Below are 27,593 nucleotides of genomic sequence, written 5' to 3'. Positions count from 1 at the left end.
TTTATTTACAAGTGACTTTTGTTACTTAGTCTGCTAATTACTTAAGATTTATGCATTTATTTCCGCATTTTTGTTTATTTATTTAATTTTTAATCTTTTCTTGTGGCACTTACAACTAAACAAATACGCTATTGACGCTTTCAAGTGCTGCTCAGTGCAAATCACTAGACTTTTGAGGCCCAATTTACACTTTTTGGTAGCAAAAATTGATTTTCAACTTTCCTGACTTTTGCTAGCTAATCAAGAATTCATTTAGATTTAATAGTACATTCTAGTAAATTTAACAAAACTTATTACAAAAACAACTGTAGTTTAGATACTTTGCATATAATGCGCTCAGCTAAATACTATATACGCACACACATACACACACGTAAGTATGAATGTGTGTGAAACTGTATTTTTATGTCCAACAATTATGATTTATACACTTAAAATTCGTTATGCTAATATTTTCAACACAGCTGTTTGATAGTATGTCACGAGCAAATACACGCAGTTTTATCACTATTGACGTAATAGACGTAAACGTTCCAGAACTCAGCGCGCAACTGCGCAACGAAATATGTGCGTTCTACCCACACAACGACAACGACCGTTAATTATGTAATTTTTACACAAAACACTTAACACCTTCTAAGCTACACTTCGCATCCTTTCGCAACCCTTTCCGTTCGCTTACGAGCTTACATCGACCGCGTCGCTGCTTTTCGTCGCATCTGCCGACGGCTCTTGCTTAACGTGCACGGCATCCTCAACACTACCACTAGCCATCACAGCATCGACTGACGATGAACGCGAGACGGACAACTCCACGTCTGCATCGCTGCCCGCATAGTCAGTGTCGTTTTCGGCGCCACCAATACTCGTCGGCGTGTACTGTTCTTCGCTGTATGTGCCTTGGCCCATGAAGGAGCGTATCTCATCGAGATAGTTGTCCTCACGATCTGCCTCATTGGAGGAGGGCGAGTCGCCGAAACCAATACCCAAACCGTTCGTGTCGGCCTCGTGTTTCTTCAGATGTCGGTCGAGATTCGTTTGCTGACCAAAACAGCGATCGCACAGATGACAGCGGAACGGACGCTCCTTATTGTGTATGTTACGTACATGACGTTGCAAGTTCGACGAAATGCTGAAGGCACGATCGCAATACTTACACGTGTAGGGCTGTTCGCCGGTGTGTGTGCGCACGTGACGTGTCAAATTGGCTGAACGCGGAAATACCTTGCCACAGTACTTGCATGTGTAGCGATCCTTGATTTTGCCGGAGGCCGTGGCCAACATGCTGCCGATGAGACCGGCAGGTAGTAGATTTTTGCGAAAAACCGGTTCGGGCGGAAACGGCATGTCAGAGCATTGTAATGCTCTATCAAAGGCTGGCCGTCCGCCCATTGGCCCTAAAAAAGGAAACGGGCGTGGAAAGATATCGTTTAACGTGCGCGAACGATGATAGATCTCCTCCAAGAAAAGCGGATTTCGTTCTAACGGTTGCAAGCAATCAAAGTCGGCCGACGCTGAGGAATTGACATCGTTTGACAATAAATTGACTTGCTCTTTGCTGGGTGGCGAAGGTGATGGTGTCGGTCCAGGCGAGGCAGTAATCGAGGGTGTACGACTGAGCTTCTCGCAACGACGGTTTGATATTTTGTGGCTTGAACGCTTGAGTAATTTATGGTGATGTGCGCGTATTAGGTTAGACTCCGGCTGCTGCTCGCAATCAGACTTGTGCTCGGCTTGCGTGGCCTGATTGCTGGAGCGTTCGCTATGTACCGATTGTGTGTCGGCAGTTGAGCTGGAGCTGGCGGTTCGTGCGCGCTTGCGGCCTATACTCAAATCGAGTGGCAGTTCCGCAGCAGCGGCGCTATTGGTGGCTTTGCTGTTTTCTTCATCCGACGGGTCTGCGGGCGGTGGAGTGCTCATTATATCAATCGATTTCTGGAAATAGAGAGTACGAATGTTAGTTACTTGGCTGCGCAAATGGCTTTTGAGTGGGGTTTGAAGTAGCTTACCTTATCATCTTCCATAAGTTTGCTGGTGCTGGTCTCAAACTTTGACATATCTGCTGGCTCCTCAACTTCTTCTTGCTCCTGCACGTCGACGTCATCATTTTGTGTGATCTTTAGTTCAACAGACGAGCTGGTATCCTCATCACTTGGATTGTGTGTGGAGAAACTGTTTTGATTGTTGTTAAAATTGGGTGAATTAGAAGCCAACGTCAGCGCAAGTGGTGTGGCTACTTTGCCATCCTCATCAGTATCCGTGGCTAGACTTAGTGTGGCATTAGCATTACTATTCGATTGCTTCAGACTGTGCTCACTCGACGGCGGTGATACGTCGCCCGATCGCATACCCTCGCCAGCGTTCAAATTGTGGAGCCGTCTAGCTTTCATAGACGGCAAACTGCTGAATGTATTGTGACCACTTGGCGTCGGCATACCCGGCATGCACATATCCAAATTGGTCTTCGGAAACAAAAACGGGAAGTTGGTTGCCTGCGCTGAACTTGGCGGAAATATGCCCGGCAATCCGTAAGCAGCGGCTGCGGCTGGAAAATTCGGAAAGAACGGCGGAAACAGCACGAACGGATGGTCGGCTGGCGACATGCCACTACCGGGCAGACCAGCGCCTGTACCATTGGTATTACCAGTGGCGGCGGCGACGGCCGCATTCATCGATTGTAAGACGCGAGACTGCATGACTTGCTGCTGGTGCGTCGGCAAATGTGGTGGCAAATTCACACCGGATCCGGCTGAGACGGGCTGTGGTGGCAGCGGCACGTTGGTGGGGTCACAAAAACGCTTGTGCTTGGTTAACGAGGTACCCGTGCTGAAGCTCTGGCCGCACTTAGGACATCTGATTTGCATGCGACAATCGGCGTGCATGCGCTTGTGACGGCATAAATTCGAGAATTGCGTATACGCCTTGTAACACACCTCACACTGGAACGGCTTCACCGATGAGTGGATGTGCGTGTGCTGCTTGAGGCCGGACGATGTACCAAATGTTTTTCCGCACTCCGGACACGCGTGACTTCTGGCACCGATGTGGTTGGCACGAATATGCCGCTGTAAATTCGATGGATCACGAAATACCTGTGCCAAAAAATAAACGAAACGAAAATGAAAATGATGAAATGAGACGGGAGTACACGCAGAAGTACTGCTTGTTCGTATGTAGGTTGCTACACACAATCAAGATTAATCGTATAAGCCATATAATATACAAGCATACAAACAACTACAACGAAAAATTGGAAAAAAGAGATCAAAATTATAAAATGAGCTACGCTTAGCGTCAAATCGAAATCAAAAAGCATATGGCGACCTTAAATGTACCGTAACAGAGAACGGATGCGGCCAAATTCGGTGTGAGACAATGCGAAACGAACAGCGGAGATGCGAGACGACGCGCAGCGATGGCGGTATGAGTTCAACCGAGCAGTTGCCTAGCTACCGAGTGCGGCAAGCGAAGTGAAGGTACATGGCTCAAGACAACGGCAAAGAAGCAGCACGTCGAAACGGGGTGAGGCAGTTGCGTCGTTTGTATGGCGAGAGGCTTTGAGGAAGCTGCAGTGGGGGTTGGGCAATGCGAAATCATGTTACAGATAGACGAAATTGAGTGCGCCATCACTGACAGGCCTAAATGAGCACTACAAATTTTTTTCACATTAGCTGCCAGTCAGCAGGCGAAGTAGTGGCAGCTTTGCAGCCGTTTAAGGCCATGCTACCGTTTGAACGGTAATCACAACTGCGCGACTGGAGCGCGCATGGCTTGATGGCTGGCCATTTGAAATGGTAAGTGAAAGTGTGTGTGTGTGTGAGGTTTGATGGTAGCACAACAAAAGCAAAAATCGAAATGGAAATGAAATTAATCAATCATACCAACGGTTTTCAGCAGCAACAACTGCAAGTGCTGGCCAGCGCAATGACAAAACATCAACGCCAAAGAATGAAACGGAAAACACAAAAACTTGAAACAGGTAATGCGCGCCCAAACAGATCTGCGTCATATGCAAATTGCGCGCTGGCTACGCAGGAGCAACAACAACGCAGATGCTGAATGGCAAATATACTTAAAAGGCATAATAGAATAGCAAAAGTCAAGCAGCGGTAAAGATTACGCAAATTTTGAGATAAACAAGAGCAACTTGAGCGCGCTGCCAAGTGCCAAAACGAGAGCAGCGCCGAGGTCCAGCAGAGCAACGCGCTGCGTCAACGCCGCCACCCACCACAATTATTACCTTCAATTGTTACAATTGTCGCTGGTCCGTGTCGCGCGCGCGAAAAAAAGTAAAAAAAAAAACAAATGTCGCACCAAAGCAAAGTAAATGTTTCTTCGTCAGCGTTTAGCCGTGCGCAGGCGCAAACCCGTCCGCGCTATTGAAGCGGACGGTAGAATGACACAAACAAAGTGGCCAGGTGTAGATTACGGCACTGCTTGCGGGGCATTTGCCAAGAGCCAACAACAGCCAATGTGTTATAGAAAGATTTGCGCGAATTTGTTGCGCTTGCCGCTGGCACTAAGCCGCCGCGGCCCGCCCGCACAGCCAGCACCTAACGCAAAGCTGTGACTTTTTGTTTGCTTCGCTAAGCGCGGGCGTGTAAGGGACGCTTTGCTAAGCGTTGTTATTGCAATTGTATTTGCTATTGCTGTTATTGTTGTTGTTGTTGTTGCCGTTACGGACACGGGGCCCGCGCACGATTTGCTGCTTTTATGAAACTGTTATGCCTAATCATGCTGTCATAATGGCACCGGCTGGCAGCGCGCCTGGCCAACTCGCTAGCTGCCTCAATAGCTGTATGGCTGACTGGCAATGTCTCCCTGCCTGTCATTGTATGTCTGTCTGTTTGTCCGTCCGTCCATTCGCTCGTATACATTTCTATCGCGCGCTGGAGTATGTGCCTTTGTGCGCATTAGATTCGGTGCTGGCGGATGATCGAAGTACAGCCGTGAAGCCGTGAAGGCTTTGTTTGTTGTCTTTCATTCCTCTGCATGTATGTTTATTTGATTTTTATTTTTCCATTTTTTTTCTATGGCGAAACAAGAATAGCTCGTGCTATAACAACATCAAAAGGATTAGTGTAAAGTCGATTGAAGCATTCGCTGAAGCACTTTTGAACGTAAACTCACTTCGAGCGCCTGTTATTTATTATAGCGTTGCGTTGTTTTGTGCTTTTATTTTGCACTCGCTGATATGTTCAGTGTGAATGGCGTAAAATGAATTGATTGCGTTCACTCTACGCCAAGTTGATTTGAGTTATGCGCGTCGCTTTGAGTTGCGATGGCCATTTGACGCGACCAAACGTCCAGCCGATTCGACTTCCACCGCTCGTTATGCTGCTGTGCCTGTGTCAGTGTGTGACAAAATCAACTGTCTGCACGGTTGGCGCTTCAACACCCGCCGTCGACTGCTTGGCACAAAGTAGCTTTGCTGCGGTGAAGCTGCCCCACAACTGCAATCAGCGTGTTCGTTTGGGCTTGCATTGCCATGAAGTACTCCGAATTCTTCAATGAAGCAAACGCAGCGCCAACGCTATCTAACCGCGAAGTGCGGTTCCAACAAGTAAGAATTTTAAAATTTTTCGTATGCACCCAGTCTGCTTTTTATTTCGACATTTTCAATTTGCTGCTTTGTCACCTCCACCGGCAACGTCTTCTAGCATACCAAGTCCGTGTTTCCAAGAAAATGCATTCAAATCGGAAAGTGCTCGCCAAGCATTACATATGCTAACGCGCCTAAGTAGCGCTTACAAAGCCTACACTGATGAGCATTTGAAAGAAATCTTTTTTAATTTCTGAAATGACCATGCAAGATCGATCAGGCCAACAATTGACCAGCCTTGCAACGTAATAAGTCTACGCTATTGTCTGCTTACGCATTGCGGGTGTATCTTCGGCGTTGTGCTCATTTTGTGGCACGATCAGTCGGCGTATACAATGCATACGACACGTTAACTACTGAAACAATTACCGCGGCGTGGCACAGTCACGCGCAGCGTAAGCTCATCACAATGCGCCCGTAACGGTAATGGCTGCGTAACTGTAACCTGGCGACCATCATTTGCTGCTGCACCGACGACCATTGCTTTGATCGATCGATCGATCGTTCATTCTCCACCGTTGACCGTTTGATCGGTAAAGTAGCAAAACACAAATCATGTTTTGTTGCATGCCGCCTAACCACAACTTGCCGCTGCTTGTCAGCCATTAAAAGCATCTTTCAAGACGTTTTCAACCACCGAGAATCTACTTACTGCTAATGACCCACAATTCGATCGACATGCAAACCGAATTTCCACACTAAGCCCAGCTGATATGTGTGCGTTAGAGTGTAGGGTTATGTTGAGGCGTGCTGTCTTTTCGATTGCGTTGTTGATGTGTTGCATTGTACATCAAACTGACCAGCGGCCCAGCAGGAAAATCGTTTAACTGCGCTTAAGGGTTTTCATGGACTTCGAGGCATCAAAAAGTTAATATTGTCTTATTTATTTTTATGACTTTTGAAGAATATTGCACTTAATGCTTAAGTAGTTCCGAGTAATAGTTTTGGAGTTACGTCCTTGAAAATTTGCATGCGTTAGGTCAGCTGTATAATCACTTAAAACTTTAAACGCGTTTTTCTCGAATCTCTGTTTCAAAGTTGATTATCATCAATATTTATTCTGGCGTCTTCAAAGTAATCCCCACCAGATGTTATACACTTAGACCTACACTTTTCCAGTCCTCGAAACACTTTTTGTAAGTGTCTTCAGTTCCTTCAGCGAATTTTGTATTATAGCTTCGATCGACTGAATGCGGGTTCCACGAAGCGACAATTTTAGTTTGTAGACCGAGAAAAAATCACACTGAGCGAAATCTGGTGAATATGGTGGTTGATCGATTGTATTAATAACGTTTTTGGACCAAAGAGACCTGTTTACGGTACTCTTTTTGAAAAAAAAAAATTAACTTTTTAGGGACGAGTTGAGCAAAAAGGGATTTCATACCCAAAATATTCACGAAATTCATTCGAACGGACTTGCCGAGCTCTCCTGCCATCTCTCTAACACCTGCCTAACAATTTTCAAGCACCATATCCTTAACTTTTTTAATATTTTCGTCAGTTGAAGAAGTCGAATGTCGTCCAGAACGAGGCATGTCTCAATGATGCTATCGACCGTCTTTGAAGGCTTTGTACTACTCGCAGGCTTGTATTTGCGAATTCCGCAGAAGAAATGTGGTCAGAAAAACAAAATTTTAGTCAAATTCTTTGTTCCATATTTTGTCGGTTTTTCGTAAACCACTTTCCCTTCAACCAATAGCCAGTTTATGATCTTAGTTAGAACCCGTAAACGATCGTGTCAGAAGTTCTGCACGAAGACACCTTCTTTTGAAAAAAACAGCCGAAAATTTCAGAGTTTTGAATATTTTGAAGATTTCCGAAAATTTTGGTAGAATATGATTTCTTGCTATATTAAAAAGTTTGATTAAAATTTTTAATTTTTTATGTTTATAAAAAAATATGAAATTATGCCGTTTTTTGATCGAGGAACCCGATGTGAACCCATAATTGAGCATAGTATCCGTTCGAAACTTTTGCAATAAAACTTTATTTTTAATATTTTCTATAAAATTTTCTATTTTTGAAGGGTACTTAAGTTCGAAAATTTAGACAACAGTCTAACGGTAAATTAGTTTTGAGCTTAACTCAATATAAAAGTTCTCCAAAAGACGTAACTGCCACTAAAGCCAAGTTAGGGACGACGTGTCTTAGCCTGCAGTGTGACAGCGTTCAATTTCTGTTTAAGTCCAGCTATTAGCTGCCGCTTTATGTACGCATATGTATGTGTGTAGATCTTCATAGTTCACCATCAATCGTGGCAAGTGCTCAATAACGTTCGTGTTTTTTTGTTTTATTTACACCTTTCGACCTTTTTTGAAGTGTGCGGGCGGACGTCACAGCCCCAAATTTGATCATTACCACACTTTAAGTACTTTGGGTGAGTACACGCCCTGATTTTTAATATTTCAAACTCATTTTTCTTTTGTCTAATTTTCGACATTTTTTATTTCCATTTTCGAGTTATTTTTGATATTCAAACAATGCATGGAGATTTTCTATTTCGAGTCTGCTTTTTTTGCGTTTAATTTGTTGTTGTCTTTTTTTGTTTTCATGGTGTTTGTTGTTATTCGAGTAACAATTGTTGTTATTGTTGTTAATCTTTGGTTGTTTTCTTCTTGTTGTATTCCGCTTTAGTGGTGGTAATTCAAAAGTAAGTGGCCGCCGGCTATTGATCTACTAGAAATCAAAAGTATTTTATCATCCGCATTATCAACACGGCGACGTCGGCAGCAGCGTTGGCAGCGCAGCACCTCATCGCTCATAAATTTATAGACCGAGTCTTTTTTTACTAACTATTCTCCAGCACTTTATTGTTGCGCGTTTCATGCGTTACTTTGTTAAATGCCACATTGTAATGAAATCAATGATTTTGACATTTGTCGTTGCTACGATTCGAAATGGCGTCCCCACTACGCCCTCCTCCTCCACCCTGACACTCTTAACAATCACGCTGGTCTTTCAGGTCTATTTGTTATTTGTGTTGTTGTTGTTGTTGATTTGCCTTAACTGTTTCATTTTGGCGCTTGTTGATCAATCTTCGCACTTTAAGCATTAAGCACCGTGACATTCCATTAATTTTTATCTTATTCATTGTACTATTATCTTTTCTTATTTGAGCCCCCAACCCACCGCCAGCACCGTCCTGCTTTTGAAAAATTAACGCATGCTACGTAATCTTGGATTTGTTGAAAACATATTCCGCTACATAACACACGAAACACGGAGGCATACATGGCTCATGGCAAGGGTGTGTTGTTGCTGCGAGGCGCAAGATTGTCACAAAGAAGATAAATGGACGAGGCGGAGTCTCTTCAAAGTCAACAACAAGCAGCCGAATACGGCGCACAGGTGAGCTGGCACGGGGTGCGGCGCTGCGCTGCTCTACAATGCCACACACTGGCCGGACAATCTCTTTCGTTTGAGCGGCAAAACACGTCTGAGCTGACAGCCGCGGGCCGCGAGCCTCAGCTTCATTTGCCACTTGCTAGAAATGTGCTCGCGCTTATGGCTATTTCGCAGATTGACTAATGTACATACAAATGATCAACTACTGTTGGCTACCGCACTGTGCGCTGTGGTTTACAAGGACATGAACACGTGGTACGCTTATTAAATACAACCATAAGTAGACGCGTGTTTACGATTTCTGATAATGAAACTATTAAAGGCCTCAGTCGCAACGAAAGGTTTAGCTGTGTAATTATATTCTAAGTATTCATAATAAATGCGACTAAGTGCAGGCAAAAGAAGTGACAAAGAAGAGGCTGGTCATTCCCACGATAGTCGGGTCTACGTAACTGGAACAGACCCGGATTTTTCTCCGGACAAGTACTGTCAACTAGGAGAAATTCAGCCACTACAACAGCATCAGTTTGGTCTTGTGGTGAACGAGGGCAAGACAGAGTATATGGAGGCCCGGTACAAAGATTCCTCACCTTATGAACTACATCGCTGTTGGTTGCTATAAATTTGAAAAAATTAAGAACTTTGCATATCCCAGATCCAGCATAAATTCCACCAATGTTCCAAGCCATGAATAATTTAACTCTTGCCAATCGATGCCACTTTGGGATCGATAAGTAATTGAGATGCAGATCCCTCTCTCGACAAACAAAAATTACGCTCTATAAGTCTCTTATCATTCCCAACCTTACATACGGTTCAAAAGCATAGATGATGACGAATCGAAAAGAGAAAGTATTTGAGCATTTGAGGGAACTATTCACCGTAAGGTCTTTGAAGTCGTCCGTGTGAGCGATGAATATTGAACTGTATGGCGACATGAAAGTAATTAAACGCCTGAATATACAATCGAGATGCTATGAAGGTCATGTTGTTCGCATAAAAGATGATGCTTCAACGAAAAGCTTCTTCGAATCGAGATGGTTGTCAGAAGTAAGGGGGCTCACGCCTCCAATGGAAGGACTAAGTGCACTCGAACTGTCTGCATTTCTGATATACAATTAACGTAAACTAGCAAAAGATCGCGGCAACTGACAAAGTTGTGTGTTCTCAGCCCAGACCGATGTTCAGTTGTAATGCCATAGAAGAATTGAAGTTAGGGATTTTGTAAATAAATCGATTTAGAAACTACAAGATTGTGCCCTGAAGCTTCAACCGAACAACCTATGAGAGCTACAACGGATTTGGATAAAGCGAATAGCTCCCAAATTCAGTCGAGCAAACTGCGAAAGAAGAAATAAACAATGCAGAAAACTTTGGCAATAGAAAGATCGGACAAAGTATTTCTAATATTTTAAAGAAATTCTGATTTCAGGGAAGAAACAAGAATGACAGTTTCGGCTGGTTTTTTTTATTGTGACAGAAATATGCATGGGTTAGTGGCGACACGTACGAAAAGATGGTAAGAATGTTTGATAGTTCAAGATTCAGTGCTAGGTTCTAGGCTATGTTTGATAGTTCAAGATTCTTAGGAAAGCTCCCAAAAAAGCGCCACACTTTGAAGATTCTATTTTCATCCATTCCGATTATATACCCCACACCAGAATATTGGCTCAGCTGAATTACGGCTTCGAGGTGCAAACCCAGTTAGTTGAACTCTGAATGCAAACCCGAATGCTAACCAGAACGTTCGTTAAACTGCTGATAATACCAAAAAATTTAATACTGAACAAACCAAAAAAATCAAAAAAAAAAAAAGTGTAAGCAAAATTAAAACTAAATTCAAATAAAACTATAACGAATTGTTTAAATAAGAAGGTAGACTAACGTGAAACTTACCTTTGGGCAATTCTCACAGGGATACTTTCGAACTTCGTTGTGCTCTAAGGCGCGATGCTTCAGTAATAAAGGACGATGACAAAATGGCTTGTTGCACAACTCACAGGGAAACTCGTCTTTACGAAACGAGTGCTTAGCAACCAAATGATGGTCCAACCTAGAAAATAAAATTCGAAATTAGAAACTTGTAAGTTTTAATAAAAATGTATAATTAAATAAAAACCACAAATATCTGAAAAGGCAGCTCAAATAGTTAATAAATACATTTGCTATGCCATGCTACATATGTAATAATCATGATAAATGTGCTCAATGCCGCCAAAGCTATTGTCTAAATATTTGTCTACTGGTTCGCCTGTCAACAATTAGCCAAATGATGTTCAATATTTAATGTGCGATACGATCGCGTCGCTCCAATATGTACAATCCCGACCAAAATCGTTTTGCGAGCGCAGCTGTTGGAAACCATGCACAACAGAAACGTCAGGATTTGTGTCCTTGATGTGCATGTCCACCCACACACACAGCGCATAACGCTCATATTCGAAATATAAAAACTCACAATTTGACGAACGAAGATGCTTATCGCGCACGGGCGTTCAACGAGTGGGGCGCGCTGCGCTGTTGGTTGGGTGTTGGTTGGAGTACCGCGCGTAATGAGGTAGCACATGTCAATAGGCAAATACATGTATACTACGCGGCGGCGCTTGCAAAAGGCGTGTGTTAGTGCGCGCGTGGGTGTTGAGTGGCTGAAGGCGTTGTTGTTTGATTTTATTTGCCTTGCTGGGGCGGTTTGCATGTACATCAAAATGAATGAGTGCACGACAAATATCAGATAAGAGCGCCAACAAAAAGGATGACGGGAACGCGGCGATAATCAAGCAAATAATGGACATACGAGCGCGTACTTATGAGGGCATATGTGGTGTGTTCAGCGCGCTTCTCAAGTGGGGCGTTCTTAGTGTTTTTTGTTTGTATTACTGACCGCTTTGGGGATGTGGCGCTCAGGTGAAATTCAGCGTATGTCTGTTGGCGCTAACTTTGCTTGAATAAAAATATTATTTTGTGCTGGTTTTTAGCTATTCTATAATGGTGAAAATATCAATGAAAGGACCTGCCACATCTATGTTGCCTCCAACGGCGCTGAATGCCATATGTGCCATGTGTTATGGAGTGGTTTGGCGAGTTATCTGTTGCGTGCCGTCGCACTTGCTCATTTAATAATGGCATAAAATCTAAAATATGCATTAGCCGCGCACACGAAGGGCCGTCCGGCGCCCAGATGAAACATCCTGCTGCACATTACTCTACTTTCCACATGAACACTTATATAGTATTTTACCATAATTCACGAGCGGCGGCGGTGGCACAGTGACCAGCTAAGCGCGCATGACTTCAACTCGCCCGCTACCGCCTCTTGACTGTGCAAACAAATCAGTATTTCAATTGTGCTTGTGTGCACGTCGTGCTCAGCCGCGCTCAATCAGTGCATATGTATCACTGCATATGTGTGTGTATGTATGTGCGGTGGCAAGTAAATATATCAACACTTCAACAATTGACTTTAACTGTCGCGCAAATAAGCTTGTGTGCTTCAACGCTTAGCGACACATTGGCGTTTACACACGAAGCCTTGCACTAATTCCACTCGAATTGGAAGACACTCAGGGGTGTCTTCAAACAAACGCCAACACTTTATCACTTTCGCGTACAAATATTTGCATTTCAATTTGCTTGACAATTCACCGTTGTTTACCAAGTTGTTGAGTTCTTTGTGTTAATTGGTGAAATGTGTTGTGGGCAAATAAAGTGATTAGCTATGTTAATGAGCGGTATGGATTTATGACATTCTTTTTATTGTTGTAAAAAGGGTCGTGTGTCATTTTTGTGGCAAAGCAAAGCAAAACAAAAAAATGTGAACTTTGGTTGCAGCGAAGTTATACCATAACACCCTTCACTATTAAAAAAGATTCCTTACAGGAGCTTCAACCGGCCAGTTTGTATAGCAGCTAAATGCTACAGTTACTGGATCTTATAATTTTTTCGGAGTTGACACCATTTCCTTGGACAATACGCCATTCCAAATTTGAAATAAAAAAGCTTTCCATTCAAGCACTTTTTCCGTTCGTTCTGTTTATATGGCAACTATACCATATAGACACCGTAACTTTAAGTTTGGTTCATCTCACAGCGTCAGTTCCGCTTACCAAAAGTGGTCCACTGTACACATTTTATCATAATCTCAACCTTCATATCAACAAAGGTGACCAATATCGGCCATTCTCACAAATGAGCAGTTTCTTGGGGAAAAATTACGAGTTCGAAATTACCGATCGATATCTCAAAAACTTAGTGGCTAGTTCGGTTGTAAACAGGGTTTTCCAATAAGAGTTCGAGAAACAAAAAAAAAAAAAAAACACACACACACACTAATTGAAAAGTGCTTTCAAATGTTTTCGAATTTAATGTGCAGTACAATCGATACAATTAAGTCTTGAAATAGCCTTCACGACTTCATTTGCAGGCACGAATTCGATGAACCCAATTTTCGAGTACAATATTGACTTCTAAAGCTTGAAGAGTGTCTGATGCATTGCTAAAGACCAATGACTTCAAATAACCCTACAATAAGTAGTCTGATGGCGTTAAATAACAATTTCCTGGAGGCCATTCAATGTCACAATTTCTTGAAATAATTGAATCTCCAAACTTTTCTCGCAATAGTTCGGTTGTGTGGCACATAGCCCCGTCTTGTTGAATCATATATTGTCTCAAGATCAACTTCTTCCAATTGTGGCCATAAAAAGTTAGTTATCATCGATCTATACGGTTCTCCATTGACAGTGGCGGTGTCACCTGCTTCATTTCGCAAGAAGTAGGGACCGATGATTCCACCAGAACCAAACCACACCAACTATTAATTTATGTGAAGGTAATGTTTATTCATAAAAAATTAGTGGATTTCCTTCGCACCGGAATCGTCAATTTTGTCGAAGAAGATTAATATCTTTAAAAATCGTTATACTTTTCAAGTTGTTTCAAAACAAAATCAGCGAAGTCACGACGTTTATAGCGGTCCAATGACAACAGTTCTTGAGTGAGAACAATTTTATACGAATGCAAGCACAAATCCTTTCTAAATTCTGCCAGGTTCTTCTTTGAGACAGTCCCAATTCTTGAGATCGTATTAAAAATGGCTGAAACCCGGTAATTTATAGGATCTACGACGTTGTCGTTTGGGTTTACAAACTTAACATAGCCTGTTCAAGGTAAAAAGGCCCATCACTTAATTATTATGTTGTTGTTTGTTATTTGTAATCTCTGAGGTTCGATTGAAACGAGCGAGGATTACACCTTTATGCGCTTTTACTAGTTGATATACGGCAGCATTTTCTACAACAGCTTTCAAATACTTCGGCTAATTTAAGGACCGATTCCTTAAAAATTTGTCTTCATTCAAAGAGATTTAAGCGGGTGTGTTCGCCACTAAGCTCTTTTTATATGCTTAATTAAAGCATGAAAAGAACAAGCAACTTCATAAGACAGCAAGCGACCATGAAGAAAGGAAGATAGCAGGAAACAGAAGTGGTTAGTCAAGGTCAAACTAAATAGCTGCTAATATATATACCTAAAAGTGTATTGTTGGTATTCATACATAAGTTTACCGTTAGATTGACACATTTAATTGCTGCCTCATTATCACTGATGACACATACGGCTGGTGTAATTAACAGCGATAATTCGATTAAGCAATCGATTGGCTGCCATAGTCCTCTATTATTAACAGTGCCTTCTTAACAAGCTAAATATAAATACAATTGCGGACTGCTTTTATCTGATGTCCATTGCTTATTGAACTTAGAAATTCAAAGGGTTATTTTAATTATCAACACAATCCAATTGATTGCGATAATCATAGTACATTTCAGTAGAGAAAATTGCTAGCCTAAGGATGTGTGAAGCCTTTGGACGAGTGTGCCGTAAATGTGTATTAATTGAGAACTGATTATTTCAAAAAATATTTCATGCCTACAAGCCAAACTAACTATACGTGTACCCTTACTGGTAAGTATGTGTACTCGCTCTTTTTATCGTTAATTAATTTTATTGTCTTAAGCTAGGGTTTATTATTATGCCTTGAACTGGCTATACTAAGTATGCCTCGACGCTGGTAATACCCAAAATGAAATCCCAGATACTTTATAAAAAGAATATGGACATGATCAGCGTGATAAGCTAAGTCGATTCAGGCATGCACGTTTAATCGTCTGTCTGTATATACTCTAACTAGTCCACCAAATATGAGACATCGAATTGAAATTTTGTAGACGGCTTTTTCTCCCCAAGAAACTGCTTATTTGTCGAGACCGTCGATATCGGACCACTATGTTGTGTTCTTGCATGGAAAACTTCTTTATTTGGCAAGATAGCTTCACAAAATTAGGCATAGTTTATGGTTCAAGGCAACAAAATAACCAATATTTTATATAGGCCTTTATGCAAGTTGAGTTTGTCTTACGACGAAAACATTCTCGTCATATCTCGTACATCGAATCGTGAAAAAAGTTTACAAAAAATATTTCTAGCCCTATTTTCAAAGAAATATTCTGATTTGATCTCTTTTAGTCCGAAATTAAATAATATTTCTAAAAAATAAACTCTGAAAATGTGGTCAAAAGAATTACTCACTCGTCTAGCTCCGGAAATGTTTTATCACAAACTTCACAACGTATGTCGAAACCGTTTTCGTCGTCGGTCAAATCAAGGCAATCCGCTTTCTCGCTAAACGAACGGTCACGGTTGTACTCGTCGTCGCCTGTGGTGTTGCCGCCACTGTAGAGAGATCCTGAAAATAAAAAAAGAAATCGGTAAATAGGCTAATAGATCCAAAGTGTAACATTCATACAAAAACAAAAAAAATATACAACAACAATAAAATTATTGACATATATTTCGGCAGTACAATGCTCATTACAAGCTTGCGCGCGGCTGACTTGGAGTCCAGTAGCGGTCGCCGCGCATGCGGCAAATGATTTATGAGCGCCACAGTGGCAGCAAAAGCCACGTTAACAAACCGCGCTGCACCGCGGCATCTACGCCGCAAAACAGCGCCACAGCATCAACTGCCTTGTGGCATGAGCGACGTACTTACTGCAACGCCACCGGGCACCACAACCGCAGGAAATTACCAGTTGCAGCTGTAATTTTGGGCTCATCAAAGGTCAATTGACCAGCGTGGCGGACGCCTACTGACTAGCTGGCGTGAAAAAAACTACCAAATTGTTGGCTACCAACCACAACAACATTCGGTAGTAGCCCGCTATTGTACTCGCCAGCAAATCGAACGCTGTGTGTCGTACAACAACAACATACGCCACTGTTACGTGGGTGAGCAGTTCGGAGTACTGGACCACTGTAGCACTTCTGGCGTTTGGTCCGGCAGCTAGCTGGTGGCTCGTAGCTGGTGCAATGGCCGCGCCACTTTTAATGAATACACCGCCGATAAAATCACTGAACCAACAGCTGTTGTTATTGTTAACATTATTATTTTTACTGTTATTGTCTTTTTGTTTCGCGTAACAGGATGCCTTTTAATTCTAATGTGGCAGCCATGGGCTGTACCGCTGATGGTATTGTCTTGATATTACTATTATTTAGTGCGGCTTGGACGAAGTTGAAAGTTGTAAGCCGAAATGGAAGACTTAGGTAATATTATAGTAGCAAAGCGACAAAATTTAAACATTTATTTTTTAAATTTTTTTTAATGTATTACTTGATTTTTTAATATTTATTATTTTTTAATATATTATTTAAATTAATATTATTTTATTTTAAATGTATTACTTGATTTTTTAATATTTAAATTAATATTATTTTTTAAAGCTTCAAAACAGTAAGAAACTAAATACACAAAATTAGTTAAGAATGAAAATATGCTTGATCTACAAAATAAAAGCTGAATAAACAAAAAAAATAAGTAATATAAATAAATAAATAAATTTTTTCAAGAATTGATTTTTAATTTTTTTTTATATTGTATTTGTTTAAAATTACTTTTTAATATTTATTTCTTTGTTTTTTTTTTTTAATTTGGAAAAATTCAAACAACAGAGAAATCAGAAAATATTATTTTACTTGAGAATAAAATTTTAATAAATAAATCATAATTAATTTTTTCTTCAAAATAATTTTTTGATTAATTTTTTTATTTATGTTATTTATTTTAAATTATTTTTTAATATTTAAATTATTATTATTTTTTTTAATTTGGAACATTCCAAAACACTAAAAAAATTAAATACACAAAATGTTAAAAACAATTTGAATGTTAAAATAAAATTTAATAAATGAAAAATATATTTAGTGAAATATTTTTTTTCTTATGACATTAACAACAATAAAATCATATAAATAACTATAAAATTATGAAAAAATTTTTATGGACTTTTTTTCAAAAAATTTAAATTTTCTGCTAGTTTTATATTTATTATTTGTTAATAATTTTTTTTTTGAATATTTAAATTATTTTTATTATTTAATAATTAAATTATTATTATTATTTTTTTTTTCAAAAAGTTCAAAACACACACTGATGTACAAAATGTTTTAAGCCGAAAAAATTTATATTTTGAACTTTGAAAAAAAAAATTAAAAAAAAATAGGAAACGAAAAAATTAAAAATTTAAAGTAATCATATTATATTATATATTTATTTTAAATAAATTTTATGAGTCCAATTTTTTTAAGAAATTTAAAATAATATTTATATTTATATTTTTTAAATATTTTTTGAGAAATGAGACAAAAAATTTCAATTAATTTAAAACATATGTGAAAATTAAAAAATGGGAGCAAATTTATCTGAAAATTCTTAACTTATTTTCTTAAATGGGGAAGAATGCGACAAATGTGTTGAAATTAAGATTTAAGCTCAAGTAAAAAACATAAATTTGCTTCGAAATGCATTTTAGCATTAAAAAAAATAAAATTAAAATTAAATAGAAAAATTTATATTTTGGGTTTTTTTTTATCAATTTGCACAAAAAATTGCGGCAAATATTCTTACATTTTTCTTTTGGAAATTTTAAAAAATTTTTTTTTTTTTGAAAATTTGTTATAAAAATTTTAAAACTTCTGTTACGTCCTCTAAAATTAAAATACAAATTAATTTAAAATATATTAAATATTGAAAAATCCACTTTTCAAGCAAACATAACGCAAATTTGTTACACCAAAATTTTTGAGGACTGCAAATGAAGTTTTTTTCCAAAAAATTGATATTTCACAAATAATCTTTTCATTTATGAAAATTGTCGAGAATATTTTATACCGAAATTTTTAAATTACTAATATCGTTTTTCTAACAATCCAAAGGCCTTTCACTTTTCAAACAATTATTGTAGACACTTTATATAATACCAGCCTAAAGTACTTACAAAGCAAAACCCGCAAAAATTTCACTTCAAACTAAGGCACACAGTTTCAACCAACTTATAGGTTCGAGAAAGAAATAGAAACACAAAATTATTGAACTTTCAACTTTTTTATACACTTTTGCTGAAGATTTTCGAGATGGACACAACCGCTCACTAGACGCTTTGAGGAACAAGTGTGCCATTTAAGGCTGCGCAATTGACTCTTTAGTCCAAAAAACGCGGACGGACCGGAAGGACTCACACAGGACTCGCGCTCCGCGACGAAAGTGAATGCGAGCAGCGCCATGTGTGTGTGTGTATGAGTATATGTAAATGATGAATCGTGTGCACTCATATGGCACACAATAAACGCAACGACAACAACAACAGCAGCATTAATAATAGTTAGTAGTACATTTAAGTCAGAAAAGTGAATAGATAATTGGCCCGAATAAACAACCCCTGCGGCCGCGACACTACCTGGCTTACACTCAATTCCACTTCATATGTGGGCAAGTGTGCTGACACTTGACCGCCGTACCAAAAACAACAGCAACACTCGGTAAAAAATAAAATAGAATACAGAACACACACAAACAACCATTGTTGTTGCTGTTATGGACGAACTCATTTGGTGGCGTGCACGAAAACAACAATAGCAGAGCGCAGAGGTCGAAGTGCGGGCACTGCTCTACTTGATCCCAAAGGGACCTAACGGCTATCAAAGGATCAGCAAGTGTTGTTAAAATGCATTCAATTCAATCATATGCCCCAGACAAGCGTTGGTCAAAACCTTAGTTCACCAAGTCAGTTGGATAAGTCAATACAAGCGGTACGTACGAACCAAGGTGACTCGGTTAAGTTGGGATTGTCAGGCTACTTCATTGTGCAGTGCTTGTCACATATGAAGGACTACAACACAGGTTGCACAGGTCCGCATACACAACAACTACACAGGTGTAGTCCTGCAGGTGAGCTGTCATGAAACATCCCTTCGAAAGCTGACTCAACAACCCGTTTAAGCCGATACAACTCAACTCAACAACGCTCAACTCAGCTGAGCACAATTATGCATAATTCAGGCAGCAGGTTGTCCAGTTCCGCTGCGTGTGTGTGAGGGTACGCTTGCAGATTGTTGCATGCCACGAAACGTCGAAACACTTACGTGGGCAAGACGTCAGGCCAAGGCAAGCCGGGCCAAGTCAACCACCACTGTTCCGCTGGATTGCGTTCCGAAAAGTCATATAGCACCTTTGCCGTTTGCGGTAGCGCTTCAGCACAGGTGTTGCCTTACCGACACACACATACACACACTTGTATGATTTTGAGTTGTTGGGGGTTGTGTTTACGGCAGCGTAGCGCGTTTTGACAATACCGCAAGAAGGGTCAAAAGTCAAGTTTTAAGCGCTACAATTGATCTAAATGATGACTCGGTCATGGTGCACCAAGCATGAGACCGTCCAGCAAGGGATGTTCATATTGTCTAAGGGACGGGGTGCAATATTTGCGTAAGAAAATAAGCCATAAGTCACAAAGCATGCGGAGTTCTCACGATTAAACTGGCCTAGTACTAAATAGTCTCCGAGAAGTGGAAGGTATAATGATGAGGATATGATAAGATGTTTTTTCGTTCACAAGTTGTTCAAGAAAAAACAAAAACAAATTAAATTGCGATAAAGTCAATTAGAATAGTAAGCGTCGCCTGTGGGAACTTCTCATAACTGACAAGGAATATTCAAATTTTGCGTGCATTTATAAGATAGTTATCTTGGTCGTGCCATATGGCTGCATGGGAATATTCAAACATTTCTTTTTAATACGCGATAGTAAGTCTATTCATAAAATTTTGTTCAGCGATAAAGCTCTCTTTTGTTTGAATGAGTACGTTGATAAACAAAAGTATCGTATTTGGAGTAGTGAAAATCCACAAACCCTCCTTGAGACGCCTTTTCATCTTCAAAAAATCGATCTTGCTCCGTGTTTTTACAAAAATGAAGCCGACCATAATATTACAGTTAATATAAAGACTACCGAGCCATTATTAAGAACCTTTTCATGCTAAATTGGAGGATGTTCAAGCGGACGACCTTTTGTTCCAACAAGACTACATGCCACACTGCCAACGAAACAATTAATTTATTGAAGGAAACTTTTGATGAGCGCATTATCTCATGGCCAGCTGTTCTGGAATTTCCGGTTCCATGTCACAAAACCGGCAGTTTTTTCAAGAGACTATGCCCGTGTTGGACGGAAGTTGAAAGTATTTCTTGTGCCTTCAATGCCAAGTATAGAGTGCGACAGGCAGACGGAATGTATCTCAGCGGAGGTGGATCATACCTCTAAACCTTGCTAAGTTGTAACCTCCTAATAGTAATTTGGGCGGCGCATTTTTGTTGCCTGTTGCCAGCGCTGTACTCTCCCCACTTTCTCCTCCGTGCGCAGCAACTCTTTAATGGTGTAGGATCCCACCGCAATCCGCTGCAGAACAGACTACTTCATCGGCTCTCATTGCCGGCTACCCCTTTAGGCCCCGGCACCCAGACCAGGTGTACACGGCTGGAAACTAATGGGCAGTTCGGACTTCTTATACACTTGTCCAGTAATAACGATTTGACTTCGTAAGCTGAGATCGGTTTTAGTGCCTTTTGGCTACCGCTGAGTATAGCTATACGCTGGTTGCAATAGTTGCGTTGGAGATTAATTTCTGCACACTGGCTTATGGCAGAGACTTCTGCTTGAAATATGCTCGGGAAACATTCCATTGATATTGATGCGGTTCCGCAATGCCTGTTCCAATGCCTTCCGATGTTTTCGAACCGTCAGTGTATCACTGGATATTGCTGCCCCTAAGTTGTAAGTCGAGCGCGAAATCACTCCACTCCGCCTTACTACGGAGAGTAAATTTAAACTTCTTACGCTCTTCGTAACGCGCCGTTCTTGGAAGAAGAAGCGGTGTTGTGCCTTCTCATTAGACCTTAATTTGTTGAGACGACAAAAGTTATAGGATAGGACCCAAGCTAAGATCGTCATGTGTTAAAAATAATTGATACTTAAAACTATCCGATCATCCTTATATCCCCATAGTCGATAGATTTTCTGATAGAATCCAAACACTGGCCTCTAGAAGAGTGGCAAAAGAATACTTAACTCACTTGAATTTTCCTGACAATATGGTCTGTTGAGCATTTATTCCGTTTTCTTTACTAATCACATTTTAAGAGATATTCGCTTTTTACTAACTTCAACTAACTCAAACATTTTTGCAATGAAAATAATAGTTTTATTAATTGACATACAACTCTTTCATTTTTCTGCAAAGCTTATCACAAATATCACAAAAATAAATTAAAATTTATATCTCGTCGCACAATTAATCACGTGACTTTTGTTCACACTTTTTTTCATTCATACACAAACAGCTCGGTATACCCAGGCCCAATCACTCATTTCCCATATGTGACAGCAGATAAACAGCGAGTGCCATCCCTCGTTTAATCCTTTGGGAACTATGCGGATGCGTATGTGTGTAAGCATTTGAGTCTGAAGTCAAGTTAATGTTGCCTAATCGCAGCATCAGCGCACAAATTAAGATCATCATTGATGCATTGTTCGCCGCCACATACACCAAAATAACAACAACGCACTAACAATGGACACAGCGGCGCTGCAACACTGAATTAGAGGTTGGTACGTGCTGGGCGCGTGTGCCGCAGTCAATGTGGCGCTGCCAATCAAGCCAAGGTGCTGTGATAAATGATGACAATCGGCGGCGTGACGATTGATGGCACATTGATTAGAAATTGAGTGTCCAAATCAGGCGCGGAGAACCGCATGCGCGCGCATTAACACACAAACACACACACACTCATGTACGCCTCACAGCCACAGAGTTTGACGAAAGAGTTACGCGGCACCGTTGATTAGCGCAGCGCATTTTGTTTTTGCGCTCATGCATTGTTGTTTGTGTGCAGTTGGGCAATTGTCGCGCAAATTCGTTGTCATTACAGCAGGCAGTCCGCGGCGGTGGGAAGCGTCCCATGCCCGCAGCTATTGTCTGACAGCCAGCAACACGGCATTCACGTGCCCATTGCAATCTCGTCTTCAACTGCAGCAACAACAAGCGCTGGCGCGCGCTGCTCAATTTCAAATTCTCGAAAAATCAATTTCGAATTCAATGCCAATGTTGCCTAAACTGCTGCAGTTGTCAATTGTGTTAACGGTTGCCAGCAAGCGACAGCAAATGATTGATTCTACGCTTCAATAGCTGGGCGCCTACTCAATGTTGTTTGTGTATGTAAGTATGTGTGAGCGCATCCGCATGCGTTAAAGGGTTAACTACATCGATGTATGACTTTGTATGCGAAGGCGTAACGCGAAGCCGAAGCGGATATGCAATCGCTCAACTTAGTCAGCGCAAATTGAGGCCAACGCTCAGCTATGACGCGCTAATTGAATTTTAATGCAAGTAATGCTTTATTTTTTTGCGAAATTTCTTAGTGAAATGACATTGTGCAAAATTACGAACAATGCGATTAATTTTCCGCTTTGTTAGCTAACGGATGTATTCCGGTGAATTCTTTCTCTGCCGTCATTAGAAGGATGAGCGGAACTAAAGTGTGCGCTGTTTTCATCGGCGTACTGACTTTTCTCGTGAAATGTGATTCCCAACCGCATTTATGCAAAGCAGCTGGCCGCAGTGACAAGCGTTGAGTAAGCTTTTGTTGGCAATTCCAATAGGCAGTTCCGTGTTTCGATTTGTAGGTGATCTAGTTTATTTTAAATATGGAATTTTTCCACTTAATTGAATCACCTCATCGATAAAAAATGCTGAATATGAAATATATATGTATATATCTCCTCACAATCGAGTTAATCGATTGATTGGGTTCCCCTCATTACTATTTATAAAATATTAATTAATTTAATTTCTTAAATTTTAATCGGTTAAAAAAACTTAATTTAATTTCATTAAAGTAATTAAATCAGTTCACAAATATGTAATTGCGGAATACCAACTAATTCCGACTTCTTTTCGATTCAATCGGTTGCACCGAACTACAATACGCTTAACAAATACAAAAAATTCCTTATAGTCCAGTGATTTAAGCTTAAATTAGGTAAGAATCTCGGAATTCGATATACCCATTTATATGTCTGTGAATACTTATATATTGACACCCTAAAGTTGTCTCAAAACCTACATATATATGGTAGGTATTTACAGACTATAAATGGGTTTATCGAATTACGAGGTGAACTTACTATAAGGACTGGACTATTACAAATTCCTTAATCGGACTGCTTGTATGGCAACTATATGATATAGTGATTCGATATCGACGGTTCTGACAAATAAGCTGCTTCTAGAAGAGGAAAGGACGTGTGTAAAACTTCAGATTAATATCAGAAAAGCAGAGAGCTTTTCAGACGAATCGATCGATCCACCTCGTCATACTGATCATTTGTATATATACTTTATAGGGTCTCCAACGTGTAGTTACAAACTTCGTGGCAAAGTTATTCTATTTTATTCAGGGTATAAAAATTAAAAATTTCCTGTCCAATCTGATTTAATAAACGTCACATGTAGACTTAGGTCCCGTTTTTAATTTTGTTTCAATAGCACGAGTTTCAAGAATCCCATTCGTCTGCAAAGAGCATGTTGACCCAGTAATCCCCATTTTGTATCAAAAAATTTATAGTCCAATATACATATTTGATAAAGTATGAATAAAGTAAATCTCTAATCTCAGAAAAAATTTACAAGTACTTGTATATGCACTTTTTAGATCTCCAGATTGGTCTAATCTATTAAGCGAGTTTCCAATAATTGAACGAACTGAGCAATAAAAGAAATATTAGTGGGTTCAAGAATACTGTTAAACTCGGGAACATTCCTCTTAATTATTTATGTGATGTTTTTTAACTCTAAACCACAACGGCAATTCATGGAATGAACGGTTTACAAAAGCTAGAAATGCAGGGACAGAATCTTGACTGCAGTCTATCTGACGAGTCTAATGTACCCTTATGTCAAATTGTGAGCTGCACTGAATTGCTTTTAAGACTTTAAATATACTATATTGGTATTTGAAAGTCTTGGCTTGGTTAGCATAGGCTATGGCTAGTGTCGCACCTTGACTGGTAAGCACAGTCCTTTATAAAGCCAGGATACTCATTCCTTCCGCCCGTAAGAATTTCGCGACTGCGCAGGGACTTTTAGTTGATCAAGGCCCGCCAAGCACAGCTAAGCTTTCCAGAAAAAAGGAAAAAAAAACACAAGAAAGCAACGGAACATCAACTTGTGTTTATTCTACTAATTACGTGACTTAGGTACCTTCTTATGCAAGTTCATAAGCTGTATAATCTTTAACGATTTTGCTGTGGCTTGGTGTGATACACCAATCATATCTAGATCCAACTTGTTAAAAAATTATTAAAGGAAATTTTGAAAATACTATGCCTTAAGTTGATACCTAAACTTTATTAAAGCAAACAGCCAAATGTCAATAAAATTATCAGCCGCAGCTGAGAATGTACACGAAGGAAGGATTCGGCGCCGTTCGCATCAACTCGAACTGACGTAAGGAAAAACTTGCTGCATTTTACATAAAGATCTTAAATTGAAAGCATACAGAATATAACTTGTAAAAGAACTGAAGCCGCTCGACCTTCCCAAGCGACATCGCTTCGCTCTATGGGCTCTTGAAAAGTTCCAAGAAGATCCGACGTTTTGGAGCCAAATTTTGTTCAGCGATGAGGCCCATTTCTGGCTCAATGGGTATGTAAACAAGCAAAATTGCTGCATTTGGGACGAAGATCAACCTGAAGTGACAATCCCACTTCAATTTAGCTCTCGGAGCAAAACATCACGCATATCATTTGCCAGTTACCAGTTGAAATGCTCGAACGAGTCATCGAAAATTAGACTCAACGAAAGAACCATCTGAAATGTAAACGCGGTCAACTTTAAAAAAAAGAAATCTTTAAAAAATAAATGCGAAAGAATGTTCTTTCGAATGATGATAAATATTCCCCATTAAATTTAAAATTTCTGCGTTTTTTCTTTAAAAAATTAGGGAACCTCGAAAGAGATCACCCGTTAGCATATCTGACACATTTTTATGTTAAAACTATAGGAAAGTGCAAATGATGGTAGAAAATGAAACAAATCTAAGATTAAATTAAGATGGTAGGACCGCTTCATGCTTAGCTACGTTCACAACTTGTAAGCTGGCCTTGGACAAAACTGTTTCTTCGAATGCGGAAATGCCGACCAACCACATGTAATGGTAAACCACATGATATCGCTAACGAATTTTCTTCAAATAAATTAAAAATTTGTGAATCAAATTAACTCTGGAAAACGCACATTAACAAGACCGCTACCGCGAGCCAACAACCAAGCGAGTCTCAAGGGTTCTAACCAGATGTCCTTCTGGCGCGAAGTCCTTGCAAGCAGGGGTGTGCTGTGCGTGCGCAGTGCACCGGAACACGAACGAAGAATCGCTGAATGTCATTACAGAGCACGAAACGAAGTAATAAGTAGACACATACATACACACACATACTTAAAAGTGTGTTAAAATACGTTAAGAATTTTCACGTGAAACACCGGAAAGTTAGTAAAGTCCGTTGTAGAATATTTGACGGCGAGGCAGCGGGCAGTAAGTCACCGCTGTCGGGCAGGTGCGCTCGTGAATGTTGGGAAATTCTCGCGCGAAAACGGTTACGAAAGTAGAACCTTGCCGCCAAGGTGATATACCATACCGTTATTAAGTGTGTATGTATGCCAGTGGTTGCATGAATTATTAATTTACATAGAAATGAAGCAGCGAAATGCACAATATAAATGTGCGCAATTTTATTGAAATTAATCCTGAGCTGTTGGGTGTTGCGTGTCAAACGGTCGCTTACAAGCGCCTATCACGCCGTCAGGATAAGCGCGCGAACTAACGCACAAGCGTCGCCCAACGAGCGATCAGCGGCCAAATCAACAGATCACAATCGCAATCACACGCGTTACACGGCACAAACGCACACACGCACACATGCATACTTGCAGGCAGTGGCTTTGATTGTGGCGCGTTCAATTTGGCTGCATAAATCCCACATATTTGTAATTAACCGCGTCACGCATGCGCCACCGCAACGCAGCCACCACCACCACCGCGTTGGCACCGCGATTGCCGCGCTGATTGGCGATTGTGCCGCGACTGTCAAACGGCCACACGACAAGTCAGCGCTGCCTCAATGTGTACATTTAATAACCATGTGAAGCAACAACAATCGCAGTTAAGTCAAATTGTTGTACAAAAACTAATAAAATACTGAAAATATAAAATGAGCAAACATATCCTGCGTCTGCTTAAGGCCGCTTTGTGCATATGTAATAATATGTATACGATATGTTGCATGTGTGAATAGGCTCGTGTAATCACCGAAGTTAAGCTGTCGAATAATGCCACTGCCTAGTGATGATAGCCAACAGCTACTGAACTGACTATTCATGATGGTTTTGTTGCCAGCGCACAGTGGGTTCACCAAGGCGAAATATGCAATATTTCAAGCACTACGAAATTGTGCCTATTATATTTATATATACATAAACAAAGTCGTGTCTGCAAGGAAATTCAAAATTTTGGATATTGACAAGGCAGTAAACTCGATCTAGATTTTGTCTTTTCCGGGACCCGCACACACGTCTAACATACTATTTAATATGAATTATTGTTATGATGGACACTTCTTTTGCACCTTTCATCACAATATTTATGAAAGTTAGGTTCGATTAGATAGTTGCTCGATCCGAAAAGAAAACTCACTTGAATAGCTTAGAACGCCAGCCCGTTGTGATACCTAAAACTGCTATTACAAATCGGCAAAGCGCTTCAAGTGTATCAAAAACTTTGACGGGTAATGTCAATTTCTGCTTGAGCTGCTGGTTCGCCAAAAATAAGACTACCGAAATGTTTCAACTGCAGTCTTTCAAAGCCTAGACAAGGGAAGAGCAAGTATCTGGATTTGTCCAAATTACACTTTTTCATACAACTTTGACAAGTTCAGTCCGTAAGGATCTTTTGCCTTACTGCTTGAATGCTAATTGTTCAGTGACGATTCCGGTAAGATGAACTTTGCTAAGGGCAAGTACTATAAGTAGTTTGTATATTTCCTACGTTCTACTCTGCGCCAAAAGGATCTCGCAACAGCACAAGAGCTGGCTTTAAGAAAATTAGTCAGAAAGTTCTTTTTCCTTAGTTTTGAGTTTATTTTAGGAAGAAAATTATTGCGAAAATTATGAACAAGTTGTAGAAATTTGTATCACTAGTTGAAGC

The 27,593-nt window shown here is 40.2% G+C and overlaps 1 protein-coding gene across 2 annotated transcripts in view; it reads right to left on the bottom strand.

The window, feature by feature from the left end:
- Window positions 1-201: 201 nt before the first annotated feature.
- The window catches only part of LOC105223870 (transcription factor hamlet), an 87,694-nt gene continuing 60,302 nt past the window's right edge, over window positions 202-27,593 (bottom strand). For both annotated transcript variants that reach the window (XM_049462342.1, XM_049462350.1), the window contains exons 5-8: window positions 15,533-15,689; window positions 10,844-11,000; window positions 2,010-3,092; window positions 202-1,935 (exon numbers count right to left, since the gene is read on the bottom strand). In XM_049462342.1, the coding sequence (XP_049318299.1) occupies window positions 679-1,935; window positions 2,010-3,092; window positions 10,844-11,000; window positions 15,533-15,689 (2,654 nt within the window). In that variant the 3' untranslated portion in view covers window positions 202-678. The remainder of the gene's footprint in view (window positions 1,936-2,009; window positions 3,093-10,843; window positions 11,001-15,532; window positions 15,690-27,593) is intronic.

Source organism: Bactrocera dorsalis, chromosome 1 (assembly GCF_023373825.1).
Source record: "Bactrocera dorsalis isolate Fly_Bdor chromosome 1, ASM2337382v1, whole genome shotgun sequence".
In the NCBI taxonomy this organism is placed as follows: domain Eukaryota; kingdom Metazoa; phylum Arthropoda; class Insecta; order Diptera; family Tephritidae; genus Bactrocera; species Bactrocera dorsalis.
This window is presented reverse-complemented; position numbering and strand designations above follow the sequence as displayed.